At 39.6% G+C, this 23,721-nt stretch overlaps 1 protein-coding gene across 7 annotated transcripts in view; it reads right to left on the bottom strand.

Annotated features, from left to right (window-relative positions):
• Positions 1–23,721, bottom strand: part of ankrd12 (ankyrin repeat domain 12) — a 178,080-nt gene that overhangs the window by 29,922 nt on the left and 124,437 nt on the right. For 5 of the 7 annotated variants that reach the window (XM_087986690.1, XM_087986687.1, XM_087986688.1 and 2 more), the window contains exons 4-5: positions 15,652–15,720; positions 12,592–12,756 (exon numbers count right to left, since the gene is read on the bottom strand). In XM_087986690.1, the coding sequence (XP_087842816.1) occupies positions 12,592–12,756; positions 15,652–15,720 (234 nt within the window). The remainder of the gene's footprint in view (positions 1–12,591; positions 12,757–15,651; positions 15,721–23,721) is intronic. The other 2 variants (XM_087986692.1, XM_087986693.1) reach the window with 2 other exon arrangements.

Genomic DNA, 23,721 nt, shown 5'->3' with positions numbered 1-23,721 from the left:
ATATCTGTTTTTTTTAATTTTGTGCAATGCATGCCAACCCATATGTCCAGCCACCTCTTTTACGCTCCGAGGTCTCATGTCATTTGGTATGCTTTCCTTTATTGGTCAGGGAATAGAGTACAGGAGTTGGGAGGTCATGTTGCAGCTGTACCGGACATTGGTTAGGCCACTGTTGAAATAGTGTGTGCAATTCTGGTCTCCTTCCTATCGGAAAGCAGTTGAGAAACTTGAAAGGGTTCAGAAAAGATCTACAAGGATGTTGCCAGGGTTGGAGGATTTGAGCTATAGGGAGAGGCTGAACAGGCTGGGGCTGTTTGCCCTGGAGCGTCGGAGGCTGAGGGGTGACCTTATCGAGGTTTACAAAATTATGAGGGGCATCGATGGGGTAAATAGGCAAAGTCTTTTCCCTGGGGTCGGCGAGTCCAGAACTAGAGGGCATAGGTTTAGGGTGAGAGGAGAAAGATATAAAAGAGACCTGAGGGGCAACATTTTCACACAGAGGGTGGTACGTGTATGGAATGAACTGCTAGAGGAAGTGGTGGAGGCTGGTACAATTGCAACATTTAAGAGGCATTTGGATGGGTATATGAATAGGTAGGGTTGGGAGGGATATGGGCCGGGTGCTGGCAAGTGGGACTAGATTGGGTTGGGATATCTGGTCGGCATGGACAGTTTGGACTGAAGAGTCTGTTTCCATGCTGTACATCTCTATGAGTCTATGTCAATTCAACCTGTACCCTTTATAGGCAGACCAAATGACCCATGTTGATATTCGAAAACCAAGTTTAACATATATTATAAAATTTTGAATAAACATTCATTAACACCTGTTTCCTACATTTACATTCCTTCGAACACCAATCCCTTATAAATTCATTCAAATGCTTAACCCTTCATAAGAAAACCTATTTGTAGGTGTAGGCTCACAAAGAATTCATAGCTACTTAAAACTACCAAACTAATACATAACCCACCATGACGATAATGGTTGTGAAATCAATAATCGTAGCATAAATTCTATGATAATCCTCAGATTTAGATCTGACTTAACGAATAGTGAAAGAGCGCACAAACTGTAGAACTCAAAAAACCCCAAAGGTTAGAGATTTAATTGCTTTAACAGCTCTATAATTCAGTTCACCTTTTATACACGTTTACATTTTAAAAATCCTAAACAGCACTTTACCGCTGCCAATGGTGCCTCCCAGTGCCCTGTCCAAAAGGGTATCCTAAATCTCCAAATGGCTTGTGCAGCTCAGACACTTTCCTGGAAAAAGTGTAAGGCCCACAAGTTAGGGCAAATATTTTCTCATGGAATCTAACATCTGCATCAGGAATGGAAGTCAGTATCACTTCATTCCAAAAGTAGTTCAGATGCTTTCAGACAATGAGAGTTCATATTCCATTACGTGTGACCACACTGGGAGCTTGGTGAAGCCCTTACCCCTGCCAGTTCCTTCCAGGTCAGAAAGTTTGGTGCCATATTTAGAAGTCACCCAGACACCAATTAATTCTCTGTCAGCCAGCAGTATCACTTGTGTTCCCACTTTGGATGCCTGGTCCTTCCACTTGTACCCAATCAGTCTACCACCCTAACTCTCTCAGACAGCACTCCACCTTGGCCAGCCACTTTTACCCACACACCACTTAGCCGCTTCTCTCAGTCATCCTCAGTGCTTTGTGCAACTTAGGTCACCGTCACTGAATGTCAATCACGATATGGCTTAAGTTAGTGCTCCCCAAAGATGACAAGATATGGCTCCTCACTGTCTAGAAAGTACAGTACATAGCTGCAGAATACTTCAATAAGTAGTTGGGAACTAGAGGCAAATATTACTCGGTAGCAGAGACCTTAATTGGGAAGGGGAACTTAATTCTCATGATCTAGCCTTTTAAATAAGCACACAAGATGGAAATGGTTTCCTGACAGCTCGACAAGCCTTTAGAATTCCAAGAAGTTAGCTTCAAAAGCTCACTCCACCATCGAGATTCTGAATTTTTCCCTCTCACACAATTAATTTTGCCTGCCTACCTCGCTTCTGGGAGCGGCCACATGGTTCCATCTACTCTTTGGATATTCCACTCTTGAAAATTGGATTTGTTTGAAGACACTTTTAAATGTGTAGCTGCTTCTGAACAACAGATGTGCAAACTACAACCCACCCTTATTCCCCATCCTGGTAAAAACAGTGGGTGCTGGATTCAGGGCAGGATTTCCAGAATGGGTGCTCTGGCTGAGCATTTAAACATTAAAGTATGTTTACTCTGGTAATTCATAATTTACAGCTTCATGTACATTGAACATTTGAATGTCATAATGGTTATGTTGTGAATATGCAAGGAAACATAAGTATAAAAGAGATGCGCGTGTTTGGCTGGGGGTAGCAGGTGGAGGAGGAAGGTGGGTGAAGAGAAAATGGGCACGAGAGCCAAGCAACAATAGAAATGATATTTTTTAGATCAAACACTAAATGGTGTAAGTTAATATTCTTTGTCAGTTCTCAAAACCAGATTCAAGTTCAAGTCAACAAACAAAAACAGAAGTTGATGGCAAAGCTTAACAGGTCTTGCAGTGTCTGTGACAAGAAATCAAGAGTTAAAGTTTCAGGTCCGGTGACCCTTCCTAGGAACTGAAACATTAACTTTTGATTTTGCTTCACAGATGCTGCCAGACCTGCTGAGCTTTTCAAGCAAATTCTGTTTTTGTTTCTGATTTACACCATCCACAGTTCTGTTTTTATTCAAGTTAGAACATAGAACAATACAGTGCAGAACAGGCCCCTCGGCCCTCGATGCTGCGCCAACCTGTGAACTAATCTAAGTGCATCCCCCTACACTATCCCATCATCATCCATGTGCTTATCCAAGGATTATTTAAATCTCCCTAATGCAAATGAGTTAACTACATTGGCAGGCAAGGCATTCCACACCCTTACCACTGAGTAACGAACCTGCCTCTGACATCAGTCTTAAAACTATTACCTCTCGTACAAGCTGACGTCATCAACCTAGGAAAAAGACTTTCACTGTCTGCCCTATCAAATCCTCTGATCATCTTGTATGTCTCTATCAAATCCCCTCTTAGCCTTCTTCTTTCCAATAAGAACAGACCCAAGTGTCTCAGCCTTTCCTCATAACATCTTCCTTCCAGAACAGGCAACATCCCGGTAAATCTCCTCTACACCTTTTGCAATGCTTCCACATCCTTCCTGTAATGGGCGACCAGAATTGTACACAATATTCCAAGTGTGGCCACACCAGCGTTTTGTATTGTTGCAGCATAACATTACAGTTCCGGAACTCAATCCCTCTGCCAATAAGACCTAACACACTGTATGCCTTCTTAACAGCACTATCAACCTGGGTGGCAACTTTCAGGGCTCTATGCACATGGACTCCAAGATCCCTCTGCACATCCACACTACCGAGAATCTTTCTATTGACCCAGTATTCTGCCTTCCTATTATTCTTCCCAAAGTGAATCATCTCACATTTAGCTGCATTGAACTCCATTTGCCACCTCTCAGCTCCATTCTGCAGTTTATCCAAGTCCCCCTGCAACATTCTTCCACACTGTCCACTACTCACTGACTTTAGTGTCATCTGCAAACTTACTAACCCATCCACCTGTGCTTGCATCCAAGTCATTAATAAAATTGACAAACAGCAGTGGTCCCAAAACAGATCCTTGTGGCACACCACTAGTAACCAGACTGAATATTTTCCATCGACCACCACTCGCTGCCTTCCTTCAGAAAGCCAGTTTCTAATCCAAACTGCTAAATCAACCTCAATCCCATGCCTCTGCATTTTCTTCAACAGCCTACCACATGGAACCTTATCAAAGGCTATACTGAAGTCCATGTACACAACGCCAGCTGCCCTATCCTCATCCACATGCCTGGTCACCTTCGCAAAAAACTCAATGAGGTTTGTGAGACATGACCTGCCCTTGACGAAACCATGTTGACTATCTAAAATCAAATTGTTGCTTTTTGTTGCTTTTCACGCAGAGTGATAGCAGATCAAAGACTTTCGTATCAATATTTAAGCTCTTCTGTGGAATGAGTTTGTATAACTTACGACACCTAGTAGTGCAAACAAATCTCAATTAGCTTTCAGGATGGCTTGCTGATTCGTTCACACTAAGACGGTACTGAGCTTAAGAAGACTATGAACTACTGACTGCCCTTAAACACTACCTAGAAACCTCATTGAAAAGTACATGTGAAAACTGGTGAAAATTCTGGGCTCAGCTACAATCTCCCATAGCTTCACTCACGAAGGTATCAACAAGCTTTACAAGTGGGGAAGATGGAGAAGGATAATTGCCCTCATGATGGTTGACCTATGAAAAGGAGGAGAGTAGATGATGCATGAAGATTTGTTACTGAGATTGAAGAAGTTCTCTCCCTTACCATTGTTAGCTACACTTATAGTCAGAACCTAAACAGTCAGCTATTCAAAACTTTTATCAAAAATGCAAAGCCATTCTGTCAACAACTGTAATCCAACTGACAAAGACCTATGTACTATTTGAATGTAGACGACCATAAAAAGCAACCACTTCTAAAGCTTGTTGATACCATAGTGAGTGAAGCTACGGGAGGTTGTAGCTGAGCCCAGAATTTTCACACCAGTTTTCATGTGTGTACTTTCAGTGAGGTTTCTAGGTAGTGTTTAAGGGCAGTCAGTAGTTCATAGTCTTCATTAGCTCAGCACCTTCTTAGCGTGAATGAATCAGCAAGTCATCCTGAAAGCTAATTGAGATTTTCTTTGCACTGTTGTGTGTGACAATAAGTTATACAAACCCATTGTAATAATAGTTCTTACAACTTTTGAAGCATATTAGCAAATGTTGGCATGAAATTATATTAATTTACTAACCATTATTTTATCAGGACACCGCCATGGATAGGATAAATAGACAAAGTCTTTTCCCTGGGGTGGGGGAATCCAGAACTAGAGAGCATAGGTTTAGGGTGAGAGGGGAAAGTTATAAGAGAGACCCAAGGGGCAACCTTTTCAAGCAGAGGGTGGTATGTGCATGGAATGAGATGCCAGAAAAAATAATGGAGGCTAGAAGAATTGTAATATTTAAAAGGCATCTGGATGATTATATGAATAGGAAGGGTTTGGAGGGATATGGGTCAGCTGCTGGCAGGTGGGACTAGATTGGGCTGGGGTATCTGGTCAGCATGGACAAGTTGGATCAAAGGGTCTGTTTCCGTGCTGTACATCTCTATGACTCTATATGTTCCACGCCTTAACAGTTATCATGGTTATCTTCCACTCATCTCTAATATCATGATTGGGATCAAACTAGCATGTATTGTCCTGTGCACACATCCATATTTGGATAAAACAGACCACATTGAGGAGGACATAGAATTTTAATTAGTAATAGGTTAAAGAATTATGGGAAGTGGACAGAAAGCTGGAGTTGAGGCAGAGATGAGATCAGTCAAGATTATATTAAATACCAAGATCCGACTTGAAAGGCTGAATGCCTACTAAAGCTTCTAGTTATGTTCATTCCTTGTGTTCTCAGACTGTCAAATTCAGAATTTTGGAAAATGGGAATGAAATATGAGTCCAACTTGGAAGAAATTGCTTTCTGTAACAACAAGCAAATAAACTGTTTCTTTCTGATGGTCACTGGAAGATACATAGGTGAGAACTTACATGCTCACTTAAAGGGCATCACAATGAGAGCGCAAGTAAACAAGTTTCACTTTCTAAATTTACTTGCTAGGGCAGACTAATCTGAAAATTTCTACATGCCACTTGCTGTGGAGTAACTGTAAAGAGTGTCATAAAATCTATTATTCTAACTTGTTCTGCAATAATTAAAAATGGCACAGAAGTGCATATAAGAGAACATTGAAAGATTAGACTAGACTCTCTACAGTGTGGAAACAGACCCTTCCGTCCAAGTAGCCCACACCGACCCACCCAGACCCATTTCCCTCTGACTAATGTATCTAATACGATGGGCAATTTAGCATGGCCAATTCACCTGACCTGCACATCTTTGGACGGTTGGAGGAAACCGGAGCACCCGGAGGAAACCCACGCAGACACGGGGAGAACGTGCAAACTCCACACAGTCGCCAGAGGCTGGAATTGAACCAGGATCCCTGGTGCTGTGAGGCAGCAGCACTAACCACTGAGCCACCATGCCACCCCAAAAGGCATCCACCTATATGAAAATGCATATGTGGTTTTCCTGTTACTACAGCTATAAATCTTACTCCACCCCAAAATTGTGCTATTTTATTCATTTCAGGATTTATTTTATTTAATGAGAGATCAAGAGAAATAAAAGGTCATTAAAGGTGAGCAAAAATTTCACTGACCTTATTTTCTAGAATAATTAACTTTTTCAGAAATATGCAATGTCTCATTCAGTCTAAACTGTGTAGTAATGTATTTTGTTTAGAAGCATCAAGTTTAAATAATGACAGAGCATTTATTTTTGCCGCCAAGGATTAGATAAAGTAAATGCAAAGAAATTCCTGATGAATGGGGAGTCCAGAACCAGGGGTCATAGTTTAAGGATACAGCTTAGCATATTTAAGATAAAGATGAGAAGAAACTTGATGACTCAAAGTGGTGAGCCTGTGAAACTCTTATCACAGAGAATGTTTGAGGGCAAAACAATGAATGCTTTCAAGGTAGAGTTAGATGTAGTCCTTGGGGCTAAAAGAATCAAAGGTTGTCGAAGAAAGTGCTAAGTTGGTTAATCAGCTGTGATCATATTGAATGGCAGCGTGAACTTGAAGGACTGAACAGTCGACTCCTGCTCCTATTTCTGATGTTGCTCCAGAATTTTATTTCATTTATTGACCATTCTGTCGAAGAACTTCCTGAAATTACTCAAGTTCTGCCAATGAACCGGCATCCTTCTGGTAATCGTAGGTTAATCTTGATCAACCTTTCAATATGCTACCTTGTATGCTCCTTTACATCAATCTATCAGCTGCCCTTTAGAACTGAAAGCCCAAAACTTTTCCAAATTGGTAATTATAGTCCTTCTCTAAATTGGTGCTGGGATTGGAGTTCAATTCAGGGAGCAGCACTAGGTGTAGTTCTGAAGGTATGATTGACAATACATGGTTTGTTTGGTACATAATCATTAAGCATTGTTTGTTTAAGTTATTCCTATTTCAGTGACTGGCTAGGCTGAATTGATAAAGTACTTCCATTTTCTGTTACTCTTACACCATTCAACTACATTAATTAATTTAGTTTGTAATGGGTTAAAGGCTTATGAAGAATAGGCAGGAAAGTGAGTTGAGGCTAAGTTGAGATCAGCAAAGTTTATTTTAAATGGCAGAGTAGGTGCAAAAGGATGAATTGCTTACACCTGTGTGCATTACATTGCAGTTGTTCATATTACATTGTGTGTCATGGTTTTTCCATTTTGATTGTTATTTATAGTTTTCAAATTACCACACATTGCCAAACTAGGAGGGCCAGTTAATCATTGCCAGTCGTACAGCACACAATCAGATCCTTCAGTCCAACTTGTCATACCAGCCAAGTTTCCCCACACTGAACTAGCCCTACTTGCCTGCATTTGGCCCATATCCCTCCCCTCAACCTTTCCTGTTCATGTACCATCCAAATGTCAATTAAATGTTGTAACTGTATCTGGATCTGCCACTTCCTCTGGCAGTTCATTCCACGTACTAACCATCTCTGTCAAAAAGCTACATCTCCGATCCCCTCAACATCTTTCTTCTCTCTCCTTAAAAATATGCCTCCCTATGTTTGAACCCCAAGGGAAGAGATCTTTGCTGTTCACCTTATCGATGCCCCTCATGAGCTTAAGCAGCAGCTGGAGCCGAAACTGTGGCTAGCCTACTTCTGGAAGTGGTCACCTTATCGGTTAAGGATGTAGAGGGAAGGAGTGCCTACCTGGCAACTGAGGATGAACAAGTTGGGTCTGCTCGCGTGCTGTACGTCTCTATGACTTTATGACAAGACACTTATTCCTGGCATCACAAGGTACTTTGTACAGAAACAGGAAGAACAGATTTTTAAAAAGTTTATCCATTAACTCTCAGGATGTGGGTGTCATTGGATAAGCCAGCATTTATTGCCCATTCTTAACTGCATAAATGGCAGTTAAGAGTCAACCACATTGGTGAGAGTCTGGAGTCGCACATAGTCCAGACCATGTAAGGATGGCAGTTTCCTTCCATAAGGATCATTAGTGAACCAGGAGTGTTTCCCCAATCAACAATGGATTTGTGGTCATCATTAGACTTTTAATTAGAGATTTGCATTGAATTCAAATTTTATCATCTGCTGTTGAGATTTGAGCCCAGGTCTCTAGACCAATACCTGGTTTTCTGGATTAAGTCAAGCAATGTCATTAGGTCATGCCTCCCCAGCATGTGAACATATGGCTGAGGGATGCAGTACAAGGAATGTTTTTGGATCCCTCAGAAACTGTGACCAGTTCTATGGGATATCTTCCAGTGCTTTGGTCAGGATTTAAACTAATTTAGTAAGTGGTTGGGAAACAGGACATAACATTAAAAAGGGTAAATGATATGCACAAAGAATTGGCAGGGACAGATAGAATTACAGTAACAAAACTGTTGGTATAAGATGGGTGGGGGTTGGTTAGTTCACTGGGCTGGCGTCTGATGCAGAGCGATACCAACAGTGTGGGTTCAATTCCTTCATTGGCTGAGGTTACATGAAGGTTCCACCTGCACTACCTCTCCTCTAGACTGCGTTGTAGTGACTCCCCAGGTTAAATCAATCCAAGAACAGTCGACAATCTAACTACCTCCTCTTGACATTCAATGGTGTTATCATCACTCAATCCCCCACTTCTAATATTCTTGGGGTTGCTACTCGTGTTCATATTTCTTAAGTCTTAAGTGGTCTTGGCCAGACTGTTAATTTTGCTTCTATACTCTGAAAACAATTCCACAACTATTTGTGAATTAGATCCAAAGCTGACTATTTTCATTTTTTTAGCTGGGCGTATCCTGGTATATGGGCCGAATAAATTGATAATGTTCATTTTAGTTCCATGACATCAGAAAATCTCCCGGTAGCTGTGCAGAACTCTACCTATTGCTGTAAAGTTATGACCAAGATGTTCAAACTGACTGACAGACCTAGTCTGACACATTGAATTAAGCTTAATATTTACCAACATGATGGAACCTAGATTTTAAAAACAAAACAAAAACTTAATCATTCATGGGATGTGGATGTCATTGGTTAGACCACCATTTCTTGCCTATTTGCCTTTGATGTACCATCTCCTGCCTCTCACCTCCCCTTGCAGGCATACAATCTTCTGGGAGAAGCAAATAGAATATACTAACTTAGGACAAATCTTGGAAGTTACTCTGATAGTTTGGCATTGCTTATTTAGTCAAGAATCAATTTATGTAATTATTCAAATATAAAAAATGACATCAAATATTTCAGGTAATATATAAAATTAGATCTTCCCCCACTCCCACCCAATTCCCTGTATTAAATTGAATAAAGATCTCACATCTGAAAGACACTGGGACTGACCTGCTGTAAACTGTGTGTGGAAGGTGTAAAGAAAATGAACAAGATTATAACTCTGATTAGCAATCTATAGAGCTTTCCTCATTTATTCAAATTCTCCATGGAAGCCTGAAGTAAACCAGAATATTATATAATAATTGAACAAAGTTTTTGGTATTACTAATCAACTTGAGGTCAGCATAGATAGCTGGAGCATCAAAACAAATTAGACTGAACAGAAAAGTCAGTAAAATAATACTCTGATAAGACATGAAGGCACTGCATTAGGAAAACAAACTCAAATCAAAAATAGAGGAATGTCCCAATTTTACTCCTTGTATAGCAAACAGGCTTTTGTTGGTTATGAGTTAGGAGTTAACATAACTTGGGAGTCTACACAACGTTAGACTAGAATTCAACAGAGCAGAGAGAAAGATTCTTAATTTGAAATGTGAAAAAAAAGAAAGGACAGAGACCATGCCCAAAAATTATGATATCCATGGGTTCAAAAGAATTCCAATTTGCACACAGAAGATTTATTTTAATCAAGTGTTTAGATGTATGACCACAAATCTGGGGCAGGTGGGATTTGATCCTAGACTTACTGGCCCAAAGCACATTATCGCTGTGCTGAGAGACCCCTAGATTTACACTTGGATGCTCACTGACTTAAGAAGAAACTACATTTGAAAATATAAAGGGCAGATAATCTAAATATGTACAAAAAAAAATTCTTTCCAGTTCTGTAATACACAAAGTGCTCAGGATTTTATGTTTTTGGTAAGAATGAAAGAAAGGGTGGACCAGCTACTTGTACCTTTTAAAAAGGTGACACTGGCATTTTTCTTTGTCTGTTTTGCTGCATGCACATGATGGAGGTGGAGCTTGGACCAACATCTCATTGGTCAGTCATCACCTCAGCTTCCCCAGGAATGATAACCTGCGTTGAACAAACTTTGCTTGCAGGAGTCAGATTGAAAATATGACAACATTTCATTCCTTTTTCAGTTCACTGGTATTTCTCTCGGATGTTTCTTATCCCTTTCCAAAGAATTATTCAAAGTCGTCACTACTTCTCAATTTTTTGTTTTATTGAATTGCTGGTCATAGAATCATAGAATCATTATAACATGGAAAGAAGCCATTTGGCTCACACCAACCCTCTGAACAGCATCCCACCCAGATCCAACTGCCCCACCTTAACATCGTAACCCCACATTTACCATGGCTAACCCACCTAACCTGCACATCATTAGACTGTGGGAGGAAACCAAGGCATCCAGAGGAAACGCATGCAGACATGGACAGAATGTGCATTCTCTGCACAGACAGTCACCCAAGGCTGGAATCAAACCCAGGTCCTGGTGTTGAGAGGCAGCAGTGTTAACTACTGAGCTACCTTGTATAGCCTTATAAAGGTCTGCCCCAGAGACAGTGAGTGAAAAGTAATATTCCCTCCAACATTGTAATTACTGGATCTTACACATTGTATTACAATAAAGATGTCAAAGAATTATCACATCTGTTCCAGATGGAACAAAACCAAGAACCCTCAAGAAATTGTTTACTCATAGAATCTCTTCATAGAATCCCTACGGTGTGCAAACAGGCTATTTGGCCCAACAAGTCCATTACCGACCCTCTGAAGAGTATCCCACCCTTACCCTATTATACTACAATTCCCCTGACTAATGCATCTACACGTCCCTGAACACTATGGGCAATTTAGCTTGGCCAATTCACCTAATCTGCACAGTTTTGGACTGTGGGAGGAAACTGGAGTACATGAAGAAACCCATACAGACACGGGGAGAATGTGCAAACTCCTCACAGACGGTCACCTGAGGCTGGAATCAAATCTGGGTTCCTGGCGCTGTGAGGCAGCAGTGCTAACCACTTGTGATTTCAAGAGTTAATTTGTTCTACTGACCTGCAAGAAATTGAAAGCCCAAGGGGTAAGGTGATGTGTTTTTGTTTTATAGGTGGAATGAGAGAGGTTTACATGGCCCATTTTCTTGCTATTCAGGGATGATTTACATTTTCATCCAGAAATCAATAAGAACATTACAGTTGAAATTTGACTACTCCCCTATAGTTACAAAAAGGATTTGCAACAGATTTGACCATTAAGAGATGATTTGCATTACATTGTCTCTGGAGGTGAGGTGATCACTGAATTGTATCTTGAGTGGCATGTGATTGTGAGGGAGTGACTGGGGGTTGTCTTGTGGGCATTACTGTGATATAAAGATTTGGTATAAAGGAAAGACTGTTTCTTTTGTTTGGAGAGGGCTTTGCCACGACCCCGTAAGCCCCGAGAGATGTGTGTTAAAGGTTTGTCCAAAGCTTGTACTGTGTGGTCCTTAATAAAACTTAGTTGCGTGTTCACAGAAGTTGGCATTTGCAGCTGCATCAAGTGTGTGAGGATCTCAGGGAAAAAAAAAAGAACTTGACACACTGAGCCACCATGCTGCCCATTTATTAGGCAAAATATTGATTAAGTTTCCACTACTGAAACTGCTAATTCATAATGAAGTGTTATACCATAGCCAAATGCAACACTCCAGAATCACACAAGTGATATGCTTCACCAATGATTTTAAATTCGCTTCAGCAGGCATTTCAAATCATGACAAACCAGGGGAACAGCTATCTAAGGAACAGTACAAAACTGAGGGGAATCAGCACTTGTAGAAGAGATAGGAAGAAAATTGCACAAAATCTAAATGAAGCAAACATGAATAATTTATTCTAACATACACATTTTCTCATGCCAAAATGCTGTTAAGACACAAATTATCTTAATATGTCTATTTAGAAAGTTTACTATTTTATTATGGATAACTTGTACTTGCAATCAGGATCACTTTCAGTCAACCTTGTTCAAAAGTATTTTAAGGGCTCTGCATATTTTCACAGCACATTATGTTTGCCAATCTCAAATAGTAGTACACTTAAATTTACAATATTACATCAAACCAGTTCGTAAGTTATCTTGCTCCTTTAGGAGCTCAAATATTACACAAAGACAATTTAATAAAAAAATATGGTTGGTATGACCTGGACTGTTATCTCTTGCAGTCATCTGCATCACTAGAGCCATCTGCTGACGTTCCGATAGGGGATACCCAATAAGTATGCCGCCAAGTGTGGTTTTGCAAACGGGAACAGTTTTTTTGTTTCCAGGCTCCTTTTTCATTTTCTTTTTTTCAGGACCTTCCTTTTCTGAAATATTTGTTTTAAAAAATTTACATTTTATTAGAACATTGATTTCTAAAAGTTTGCATGTGACTTGTTCAGTTCATCTGGCTACAATAATTAATGCATGATCGATAAAACGCAATGGATGAAAATAAAATTCAAATTTACCAGTCCCATAGAGTTTACCTTTGTCTTGATTGGATTAAAAAGGAAGTTATTCTTGTGTACATAGTGTGTCTGGGTCAAACCCTTTCTGGAGTACTGCATTCAGTTTTGGATGTTGTACCTTAAGAAAACTATACTGATCTTGGAGAAGATCTGGTGTAGATTCACCAAAGTTTTATGGTTAAGAAGGTGAGAATGAGGACAGGTCGAATAAATATGTCTTGTATCCCCTTGGATATTGAAGAACATCAATTGCTTGAAGCACTTAAGATGTTTAAAAGGATTTCATTCAGAGGAATTATTTCCTGTAATGTGGAAATCAAAAAAGTGGGGAGACAACTAGCCTAGGTCTAATTTTAAAATTAAGATGGTAATCAGGAAGCACACTGTTCACACAAGGGTAGTAAAAATTTCTGTCTCCCAAACAAAAAGGCTGAAATACTGGTAGAATTGGCATCTTCAAGATTAAAAATTAACAGATTTTGTTCAGCAAGGGTTTCAAGGGATTTGCAACTAAGGCAGGCAAATGGATTTAAAGGTACAGATCAAATGTGACTTAACTGAAAGGTAAACCGGTTCAAGAGCCTGAGTGGGCTCATCCAATCCTAAACTATGCCAATGTCAATGCAAATCAATAGAACAGATACAGTAAACTACCAAAAGGTTAAATGAATATCCTGTTGATCATCTCTTTTCCCCTGTGGGAAGATGCCTGGTCTACACTTAGCACTTGTCTCACAGTCCACTGTGTAAAAGAATACAGGAACAGGCTCATGTCCCATCACTCCCTATTACAGCATTATTGAGAAGGCCCATGATCAATACATAGTTTAGGATTGTGGCTCCTGAATAATCTTAGCTCGCACCATGATTTGAATAGCTTGCAGAATAGATGACAACACGACAGGATTTAAGATATCTTCCCAAAATATTTAGACAAAGAAACACATCTAATTCATGTACAAGTTACTTACAATACAAAGTTCAGATTAATCAATAGGTCATAATTAATTTTTAGATCTACAAAAAGATGTCTTACAGCATTTCACAAACTTCTATTTCAGCTTTAGAACCTTCAAGGAAAATTAAACTAAAAAATGTTATAAACTATATCAGCTTATATATCATTAAGTTTACAGGACATGTATATTAATTTTGAAAGTGTAAAATGGAATTAAAATCAGGTACAACACAGCTCAATAATGTCTCAATCTAACTCATTTTTAATTTCCAATTCAATTTTTAGAACCTGCAGCTTAAGTCACAAAACAAAGCATATGTCAATTAGTTTCAAAAAGTTATATTTTCAATTATTTAAAAAATCAGAAAATTCACAGCAATCCACTACTGGAATCAAACACAATGATACTTTCAATTACATCACTGAGACAAAATATTTGAAATCATTTCCCAGTTTAGACCATTTTAATGATCACTAGTTTATGAATAATCTACGTCATGACCAAGAAACATTCCTGAATTTTTTCCTATTTAAATTTATCAAATTCTCTCTTGGGTATTTAGTTAATTGGTCTTGGGTAAACAGAAGTATGGCAAAGTTTTATTATCCATAAATACTTATTTGAGGTAGAACTTAGATTTTAGGGATGGTAGTATAACAATGACAAGTAGGATAACTTGGACATCAGTAAATTTGCAGACGGGAACGCATAGAGCTTGAGCTAAATTATCTCTCCTGCAGAATAGAAAATGTGGCTGAGATAGATAAGACAGCTGGTACTGTGATTAACTGAATTCTTGTAGACACAATAGATCCTTGGATTAGTACTGTATTACATGACCCCGAATAGAACATTAATTGTATCACTTGACTTTAGGCGTGTCTAAGCTAAAAACAGTAAATTAAGGTTACCATGGATACAGAAATATGGTGTAAGAATAAAGAAACTTTAAAAGAGATGCAGCCTAGGGGGACTGGTTAGCTCAGTTGCTGGAGGGCTGGTTTACAGTGTGCAATTCTCATACTGGTTGTGGTTACCATGAAGGTTCTTCCTCTCAACCTTGCCCCTCATCTAAGGCATCGTGACTCTTGGGTTAAACTACTATTAGTCTCATCTCTCTCATTAGAGAGAGTAGCCCTACGATTCTCTTGCCTATAGCAACTTTACATTTACCATCTCTACAACAAAATGAAGCATTGCAGCTTCGGTCATTTCTTAGATAAGCAGAATAGCACAGAGTGACCAAAATAGATACACTAAAGAAAGTGGCACAAAAAGATAGTATACTGGTATAAGGTGGCCAGCTGAAACAGTATAAGCTTAGGGTGTTCAAGTTCTGCTGAGCACTTGGTTATACACAAATATAAAGCTTTGCAGCACCTTCATGAGTGATGATTGATAAACTGACAAGATAAGTCAGAAATCACTCCTTGTACTCACAAAGCATTAAAGATTACTGAAAATAGATTCTAACAAATTTAGCTGAAGCAGCTATATTCTTAATCAATTTAGTTTCCAGAGTAGATCCATCAGTTAGACCAGAAGAGTTGATTTTGCAGTTTATGTAGAACAAAAACATGTTAAGTAGCAATTGGGACTGACCATAGTCGGCTGTCAGACACCAGAGAATCCTGTCAGACCGCAGCACACTGTGCACTGATTAAGGAATTGGAAAGGTATGCAGTCACAAACATCAAATAGTAATAAAACTAGAATTAGAATTTTTTTCCCAAGGCAACAGTTATTTGCAGAATGGGGAAGAGAAGCTTTCACAAAAGTTAACAGCATTTACCCGAATATGTCCTATAAGATGGTATTAATCGTTCTCCCCAAGTTTCACTTGAGTGTCCTGGATCTGAATCTAAAGACCAAGAGAAATGGAAAATGCAAAGTAAGAAAAATATTTAACATTTTAAGTATGTTGTTAGCAAAGTATGTCCTGTACTTTTCAATATACGAGTGCAATGAGGAATTTCTACCATGATTGCAGTCCATTCAAAAAAAATATTTCCTTGAAGATCTTGAATTTTTTTTTGAGGTTTAAAGTGCAGACAGCACAAACACTACAAACTTTTAAAGCTTAAGTGTTATCAGAGATTGTCCCCTGCAACACTTCACCAAAGAGAGCTTCAGTAATTTGTGGAACTAAATCATGTTAATCAACACTGATCAAAGAGTGCAGGCATGACAGGCTGAATGGTCTCCCTCTACACCATAACCCCTTCTGAAATGGAGTAAAATGTACTTCTCTAAAAGCCATCTCTGACTCGTCCCTTCCTCTTTGACTTCTTTGTTTGCATTTCTGGGGAAGGCAGGCTATCCACCAAAATCCAATTAGTCTACCTACCCTCACACTTACTGTGACCACACTCGTACACACCCTACTTCCTGCAAAGGATTCTACTTCATTCTTCCAGTTTCTTGAACTCTGTCACATATCCAAAGATGCCACCTTCAACCAGGGCACCTCCGACATTACTTCCTTTTATACCTGACCCGGCACAGTGGTCGACGGTGCAGGGTAACCACGCAACATCTAATCCATTTCCTGCATTATTTCCCTCAATTCCTTCTCCACGAACATGTCCAATTTGTGTCTTGTTTATTTCACTATCCCCCAAGGGGATCCATTTCTAGTTCTCTTTCACCTCAATTAGCAACCTTTTGCACTCCACCTTTACACTTTGCTACCCTTGCTCATCTGTCTGTCAAAAGTATAAAAGCTTTCCTTTTCCAGTTGTGAAGAGTCATATCTGACTGGAAACGTGAACTGACGTTAGAGATGCTGCTGACCTGTTGTGTTTCTGCAGAATGTTTTGTATTTGTCATAGATTGAATTCACTTGCCAAACAAGAATCTAAACTATCGGGGGTAAATAGGAATGTGGATTTCGAAACAAACAGGATCAGCTATGATCTTATTGAATGGCTAAGCAGACATGAAGCAGCTGAAAAAGTACCCAAGAGGAGCTGAGATTCATTTACAATCTGTAATCTCATGGCTTGGCATATTCACCACTCTATTAACAGCAAGCTGGGAACCAATAAAATTGCAGAAGGGCATGCCAAGAGAAGCACCAGACATACCTAAAAGCTAGGTGTTAACCTGGTGAAGCTACAACACACGAGGAAGCAACATGTAATAAGAGACAGATACTCAAAGGAAGTGATCCTGCAACTCAAAGGAAGTGATCCTGTGGGCGGCACGGTGGCACAGTGGTTAGCACTGCTGCCTCACAGCGCCAGAGACCCGGGTTCAATTCCCGACTCAGGCGACTGACTGTGTGGAGTTTGCACGTTCTCCCAGTGTCTGCGTGGGTTTCCTCCGGGTACTCCGGTTTCCTCCCACAGTCCAAAGATGTGCAGGGTCAGGTGAATTGGCCACGCTAAATTGCCCATAGTGTTAGGTTAAAGGGGTAAATGTAGGGGTATGGGTGGGTTGCGCTTCGGCGGGTCAGTGTGGACTTGTTGGGCCGAAGGGCCTGTTTCCACCCTGTAAGTAATCTAATCTAACTGAGCAGACTCAAACTCTAACTCCACTGTCACATCCAGTCATGAATGATGGACATTTCAAGAACCAGCGAAAAGAAGGTCCCACACAACATCCTCATCATCAATGAAAAGACTCAGCTGAAGCATCAGGGATTATTTTCAGTCAAAATTCCCAAATAGATGACCCATCTCTGGCTTATGTGGATCTCAAACAGTCTATGCCAACCATAATCCCAAAGTAAACTAGCCCCATCTGCCTGCTTCTGGCAGTTATCCCTCCAAACCTTTCCAGTTCACGCATCTATCCAAAAATCTGTTAAACATTATAATTGTATCCACATCCTCCACTTCCTCATAAAATTCATTTCACACATGAACCATCCCGTCAAAAACATTTTGCCTCATGTCTTTTTAAAATCTCTCACCTTAAAAATGTGTCCCCTAGTCTTGAAATCCCCCACTGTAGGGAAAAGACAACTACTATTAACTCTATCTATACCTCTCATTATTTTATAATCTTCTGCGAGATCGCCTCTCGACATCCTAAGCTCCAGTGAAAAAGGTCCCAGCATATCCAGCCTTTCTTTGTAACTCAAACCTTCCATACCCAGCAACATCCTGGTAAATCTCTTCTGAACCCTCTTCAGCTTGATAACTTTCTTCCGATAACTGGGTGACCAGAATTGGACACAGTATTCCAGAAGAGGCCCCACCAAGTCCTGTAGAACCTCAACATTACTTCCCAACTCCTATACTCAAAAGGACTGAGCAGTGAAGGCAAGCATGCCAAATGCCTTTTTAACCACTATCTACACATAATGCAAACTTCAAATAATTATCTCAGGTCCCTCTGTTCTACATCACCATCCAAGGCCCTACCATTAATTGTATAATCCCTACCCTTGTCTGTTGAACCAAAATGTGATACCTTACATTTACTGACATTGAATTCCATCTACCATTTTTCAGTCCGTTGATCAATTTGATGGTGATCATTTTGTAATCTTAGAAAACCTTCAGTTTACTATGCCACCAATTTTCATTTCGTCAACAAACTTACTAACCATGCCTACTATGCTCTCATCCAAACCATTTATATAAATGATAAACAAAAAAAGACCCTGAACCAATCCCTGTGGAACACATATTCTGACCTAACTCCTTTATGTTGCTCATTGAGCTTGTAGGTTTGTTCTCAGACATTTTGTCACCATGCTAGGTAACACCATCAGTGAGATTCCATTGAAGCACTGGTATTCTGCCCTGCTTTCTGTGTGTCTCTTTGGTCTTTTAAGGTGGGTGGCATCCTTTCCAGTTCTTTTTCTGAGATCTTGGTAAATGGGATCCAAACCGATGTGTTTATTGATGGAGTTCCGGTTTGGTAGCAAGTTGGTGCTCATATATCTTGGTGGCTAGTTTTCTGCCTGTCTGTCTGATGCAGTGTTTGCTGCAGCCCTTGCAGGGTATTTTGTATATGATATTTGATTTGCTGGTTGTTGGTACAGGATCCCTTAGGTTCATCAGTAGCTGTTTCAGTTTGTTGGTAGATTTGTGGGCTACCGTGATGCCAAGAGGTCAGATTACTCTGGTAATCATGCCTGAAAATATATGATAGTGTGGCTAGAGTCTCTGGGTGCATGGTGTCTTCTTGTTTGGGTTTGTTGTTTTAAAACAGAGGCCTGGCATTCAAACTGGAAATCCATCTATAAACACATCGATTTGGATCCCATTTGCCAACCTCTGAGAAAGCCACCTTAACAGACCAAGACACACAAATAGAAAGCCGGACATATCACCAGCACTTCAACAGAGGCTCACTGATAATGTTAATTAGCATGGTGATGAAATGTCTGTGAACAAACCTACCAGCTCAGTGAGCAAACTTACAACCTGAATCTCAACCTGAGTTGGAGTGATATGGGCCGGGTGCTGGCAGGTGGGACTAGATTGGGTTGGGATACCTGGTCAGCGTGGACCGAATGGTCTGTTTCCATGCTGTACATCTCTAGGCCTTAATAAACTCCTTTATCTAGGAAAAACTGCTTCATATTTTCTTTGCTATAAATTCTGTATCTTATGATCCTGCTCCACAGCTAACTGTGGAAGAAGCAGTGCTCTGAAAGCTAGTACTTCCAAATAAACCTGTTGGATTATAACCTGGCATTGTGAGATTTTTAACTTTGTCCACCCAAGTCCAACACCAGCACCTCATCATATATCTACCTTTAACAAGGACTTTGAGTCAGAGATGTACAGCACGGAAACAGACCCTTCTGTCCAAGTTGTCTATGCCGACCAGATATCTCAACTGCCAGCACCCGGCCATATCCCTCCAAACCCTTCTTATTCATGTACCCATCCAGATGCCTTTTAAATGTTGTAATTGTACCAGCCTCCACCACTTCCTCTGGCAGCTCATTCCATACACGTACCACCCTCTGCGTGAAAAAGTTGGCTCTTAGATCTTTTATATCTTTGCCCTCACCCTAAATCCATGCCCTCTAGTTCTAGACTCCCCCATCCCAGGGAAAAGACTTTGTCTATTTACCCTATCCATGCCCCTCAATTTTATAAACTTGAGGTCACCTCAGCCTCCAACACTCCAGGGAAAACAGCCCCAGCCTATTCAACCTCTCCCTATAGCGCAAATCCTCCAAAACTGGCAACATCCCCGTAAATCTTTTCAGAATCCTTTCAAGTTTCACAACATCTTTCCGATAGGAAGGGGACCAGAATTGCACACAATATTCTAAGTGGCGTAGCCAATGTACTGTACAGCCGCAACAGGACCTCCCAACTCCTGTACTCAATACTCTGAATAATAAAGGAAAGCATACCAAACGCGTTCTTCACTATCCTATCTACCTGCAACTCCACTTTGAAGGAGCTATGAACCTGCATTCCAAAGTCTCTTTGTTCAGCAACACTCCCTAGGACCTTACCATTAAGCGTATAAGTCCTACTAAGACTTCTTTTCCCAAAATGCAGCACCTCGCATTTATCTGAATTAATCTCCATCTGCCACTCCTCAGCCCAAAGGCCCATCTGATCAAAATCCCATTGTAATCTGAGGTATCCTTCTTCGCTGTCCATTACACCTCTAATTTTGGTGTCATCTGCAAACTTACTAACTTTACCTCTTATGCTCACATCCAAATCATTTATATAAATAACACAAAGTAGTGGATCCTTGTGGCACTCCACTGATCACAGGTCTCCAGCCTGAAAAACAACCCTCCACCACCACCCTCTTCTGGTTCTTCTACCTTTGAGCCAGTCTGTATCCAAATGGCTAGTTCTCCCTGTATTCCATAAGATCTTATCTTGAGTTATGCAAACCAAACTCAGAAACTTTACAAGCTATGGGTTTTTACCTTAAGTAAAATAAAAGCGATCCTTCTAAACTGAAAGCAAGCTATGCTCTTCCATGTTTACTGTCTGCTCTTAAAACTCTCCCAATGCAAACAAATTCTTATTATTACCCCAGGGAATTGGAGTCTCATACTGGTTTAAAATGCAGCTTCAGTAATACTGACAAGCACTAAACCTCCTCATACACAAAGACCAAAACCCACACATAACCACTTCAAGATCTAAACTTTAAAATGAGTGATATTAATCTAGATATTATAGATGCCTCTTCGAGGCATTTTCATGATCTAAATATTGTCTTAACATTATTTCTATGTTTCATTAATTGTAAACTATTGACATTAAAAATACAGGTTACACATCAATCACATTTTACACAGCAATGTGCCCTTCATGTTAGATACTGGTAAAACATCCATGATAACATCTTTTCCAGATACATGAATGATTATAACAATATTTGAGAATTAAAATAAAATCATTAAGTTTTTGTCCCAAAATATTTCCAAGCAAGTCAACGTCTGCAAAATTAACAGTTCCTTCTACATTGTTAATATATAAAGCCAATACAAGATTCAATGTCGTCTCCTCAGTTGTTGAATATTTTTGCTGGCATGTGGTCAGCAACTTTGAAAAGTAATTGATAAGCCAGTCAATCCCCATCTTATCTTTTTGCAAAATGACCTCCACACAGATGTAGCTGGCATCGACAGCTAATTTAAATGGCTTCCCATAATTCAGCGCTAAACATTAGTGTGGCTGTCAGCACACTTAAGTTTTAAAAGGCATTCTTACAGTCATTCAAATTTTCTGCTTTTATTCAAGAAATGAATTAAATATGTAATTACAGTTCTTAATTTCATGACAAACTTGTGAAAAAATCTATTATGCCCACATGATGCAAAATTTCATGTTAAGCCCATACTTTCACCTCTCCAGGTACAAGTTGGCCTTTTCCCATGGGATGGTTCAAATAAGTCACTTTTGCCTTGGAAAATTCACTTTTAGTCAAATTTATAACCATGTCTTTTAAGTGAACAAACAGTTTGGCCAAGTGGTGGAAGTGCTCTTCCCAGGTTTGATGAAAGACAACCAAATTAAATCCCTAATTAGAATCAGAATGATCAATTTAACTTTTGCTTTGACTAACTGATGATTAAATTCCTTATCTCTTTGGATTTAGAGTTCTAAAATTTTATCTTGTTCCATTTTTCTACTGCCCTCCTTTCCAGCTTCCTGGTGTTTCTTCAACTCCTCCCCATTTTCTTTTTAAAATTTTCTTAACTCTATGCCCTTTCCATTCCCTCTTTCTCCTCACTTTCCATCTTCCTTTGCTTTCATTTTCCACAATTCCCACTATGCTGTTTTGCTTCTAACAGAAGCTTTTTCATTTCTAATTTGCTCAGGTTCATTCCTCAATATCCTTCCTGCTAGCTGACTGTCCATACGTTACAGTCAGCAACACACACTAAGTAATCTAATCTAATCTAATCAACAATCACACCCTTCTTATTCCTTCGCTCTAAATAAATTAATGCTGACCTTGAACCCTCAGAAAAAGTCCTTTGCCTCCAGACTGTAATGCTCTTCCTAACTAAAAACACCACCACTCCTTTTCTTTTCTGAACACATTGTATGAAGAAATATTTAACACTTTTTTAAAGTCAGGTTTTTGTTATTGCCATATCATAATTCCAGAAAGCAATCACTGCCTGTAACTTTCCAATGTTAATAACTACTGTGCATTCATATACGCATAATGCAATCCTGATTCAGAGATTTAACACTGTCTCTTCACTTGCCCATTCAAGTAATAATTATCAACAACTTTTGAGAATTTAGTGCAGACTTTGAATAAATCCAAAAGCCATCAGACAAAAGCTACTGATCTCTGCTTCTTAAAAGAAAGTCTTTTCAATTCAGACTGAATTTTTTTTGTGGTTTACGGTCATATTTTGTTTCATAATGCTTTGATTTATAAGGGTCCTTATAATGCAGATTCTGGATTAAGTGGTACTGGAAGAGCACAGCAGTTCAGGCAGCATCCAAGGAGCAGCGAAATCGACGTTTCGGGCAAAAGCCCTTCATCAGGAATGACGCAGACCCTTGGGAATTTTTTTCAGCATATAAAGGTGCTATATTAAAAAAAAAGTTGTTTGCTTATTATCGAGATACTTTTAATCTCAAGTTAAGCGTTCATTTATGGGATTCCTAAAACTATTAGTCACATCTGTACTTCTTTCCTTTTTGAAAAAAAATCCCCTGTAGTCAAAATATAATTGTAGTGATTGGACCAAGGCCAAATGGATCCCAATGACCACGTGATCACTGATTGGGGCTGTTAACCTGGTCCAAGCAGGGAGCCCTGGCTGACAGATAAATATGAGGAGACTCTCTGAATCTCCTGCAAGGGACTGGATCTGAGCTGGCTTGTCAGAACCCATGTTACGTGCACATGTAAATAAAGGGTGACCTGGTGATGGGTTGCCGGCATCTCTGCAATGATTTCAATAATGTTTACACTCGTTGGCAGAGAGTCATACAATAAATCTTTTTATATCAGTTTTTAGTGTAAAACAGACTATAAAGACTCTTCATGTGAAAGAGCAAGTAACAAGAAAATAGAAAAGTAACTTCACTTACGGTGATGAGGAGTGGTTAAAAAGTAATTTTGAAAGTGACGCATAAAGGCAGAGCAATGTGGCTTTAGGAAACCATTGCAAGATTGGGTTCAAAGTGATTAAATGACAGTCTCTCAAGGTGACACAGAGGGAACAGAAGAATAAGCAGCAATTCATGACAGAGGGGAGGAAGATGAATACAGATTATTCAGATTGTGGATAGAGTAACTGCAAACAAGACCAAAGGTCTTGGCTTTCTTTAAAACTAAACAGAAATTAAAATAATTTTTACTCCTGGACAATATAAGATTAAGCTATTCATTTTTAATAGTGAGAAACTCTTAGGATCATTAGCAAATGTATTGGTTAGGAAAAATG

Source organism: Chiloscyllium plagiosum, unplaced genomic scaffold (assembly GCF_037043375.1).
Source record: "Chiloscyllium plagiosum isolate Xiang-an unplaced genomic scaffold, Cpla_swu_hap1 HiC_scaffold_4, whole genome shotgun sequence".
NCBI classification, from domain to species: domain Eukaryota; kingdom Metazoa; phylum Chordata; class Chondrichthyes; order Orectolobiformes; family Hemiscylliidae; genus Chiloscyllium; species Chiloscyllium plagiosum.
The sequence above is the reverse complement of the archived record's forward strand: the minus strand, read 5'-3'. Positions and strand labels throughout refer to the sequence as shown.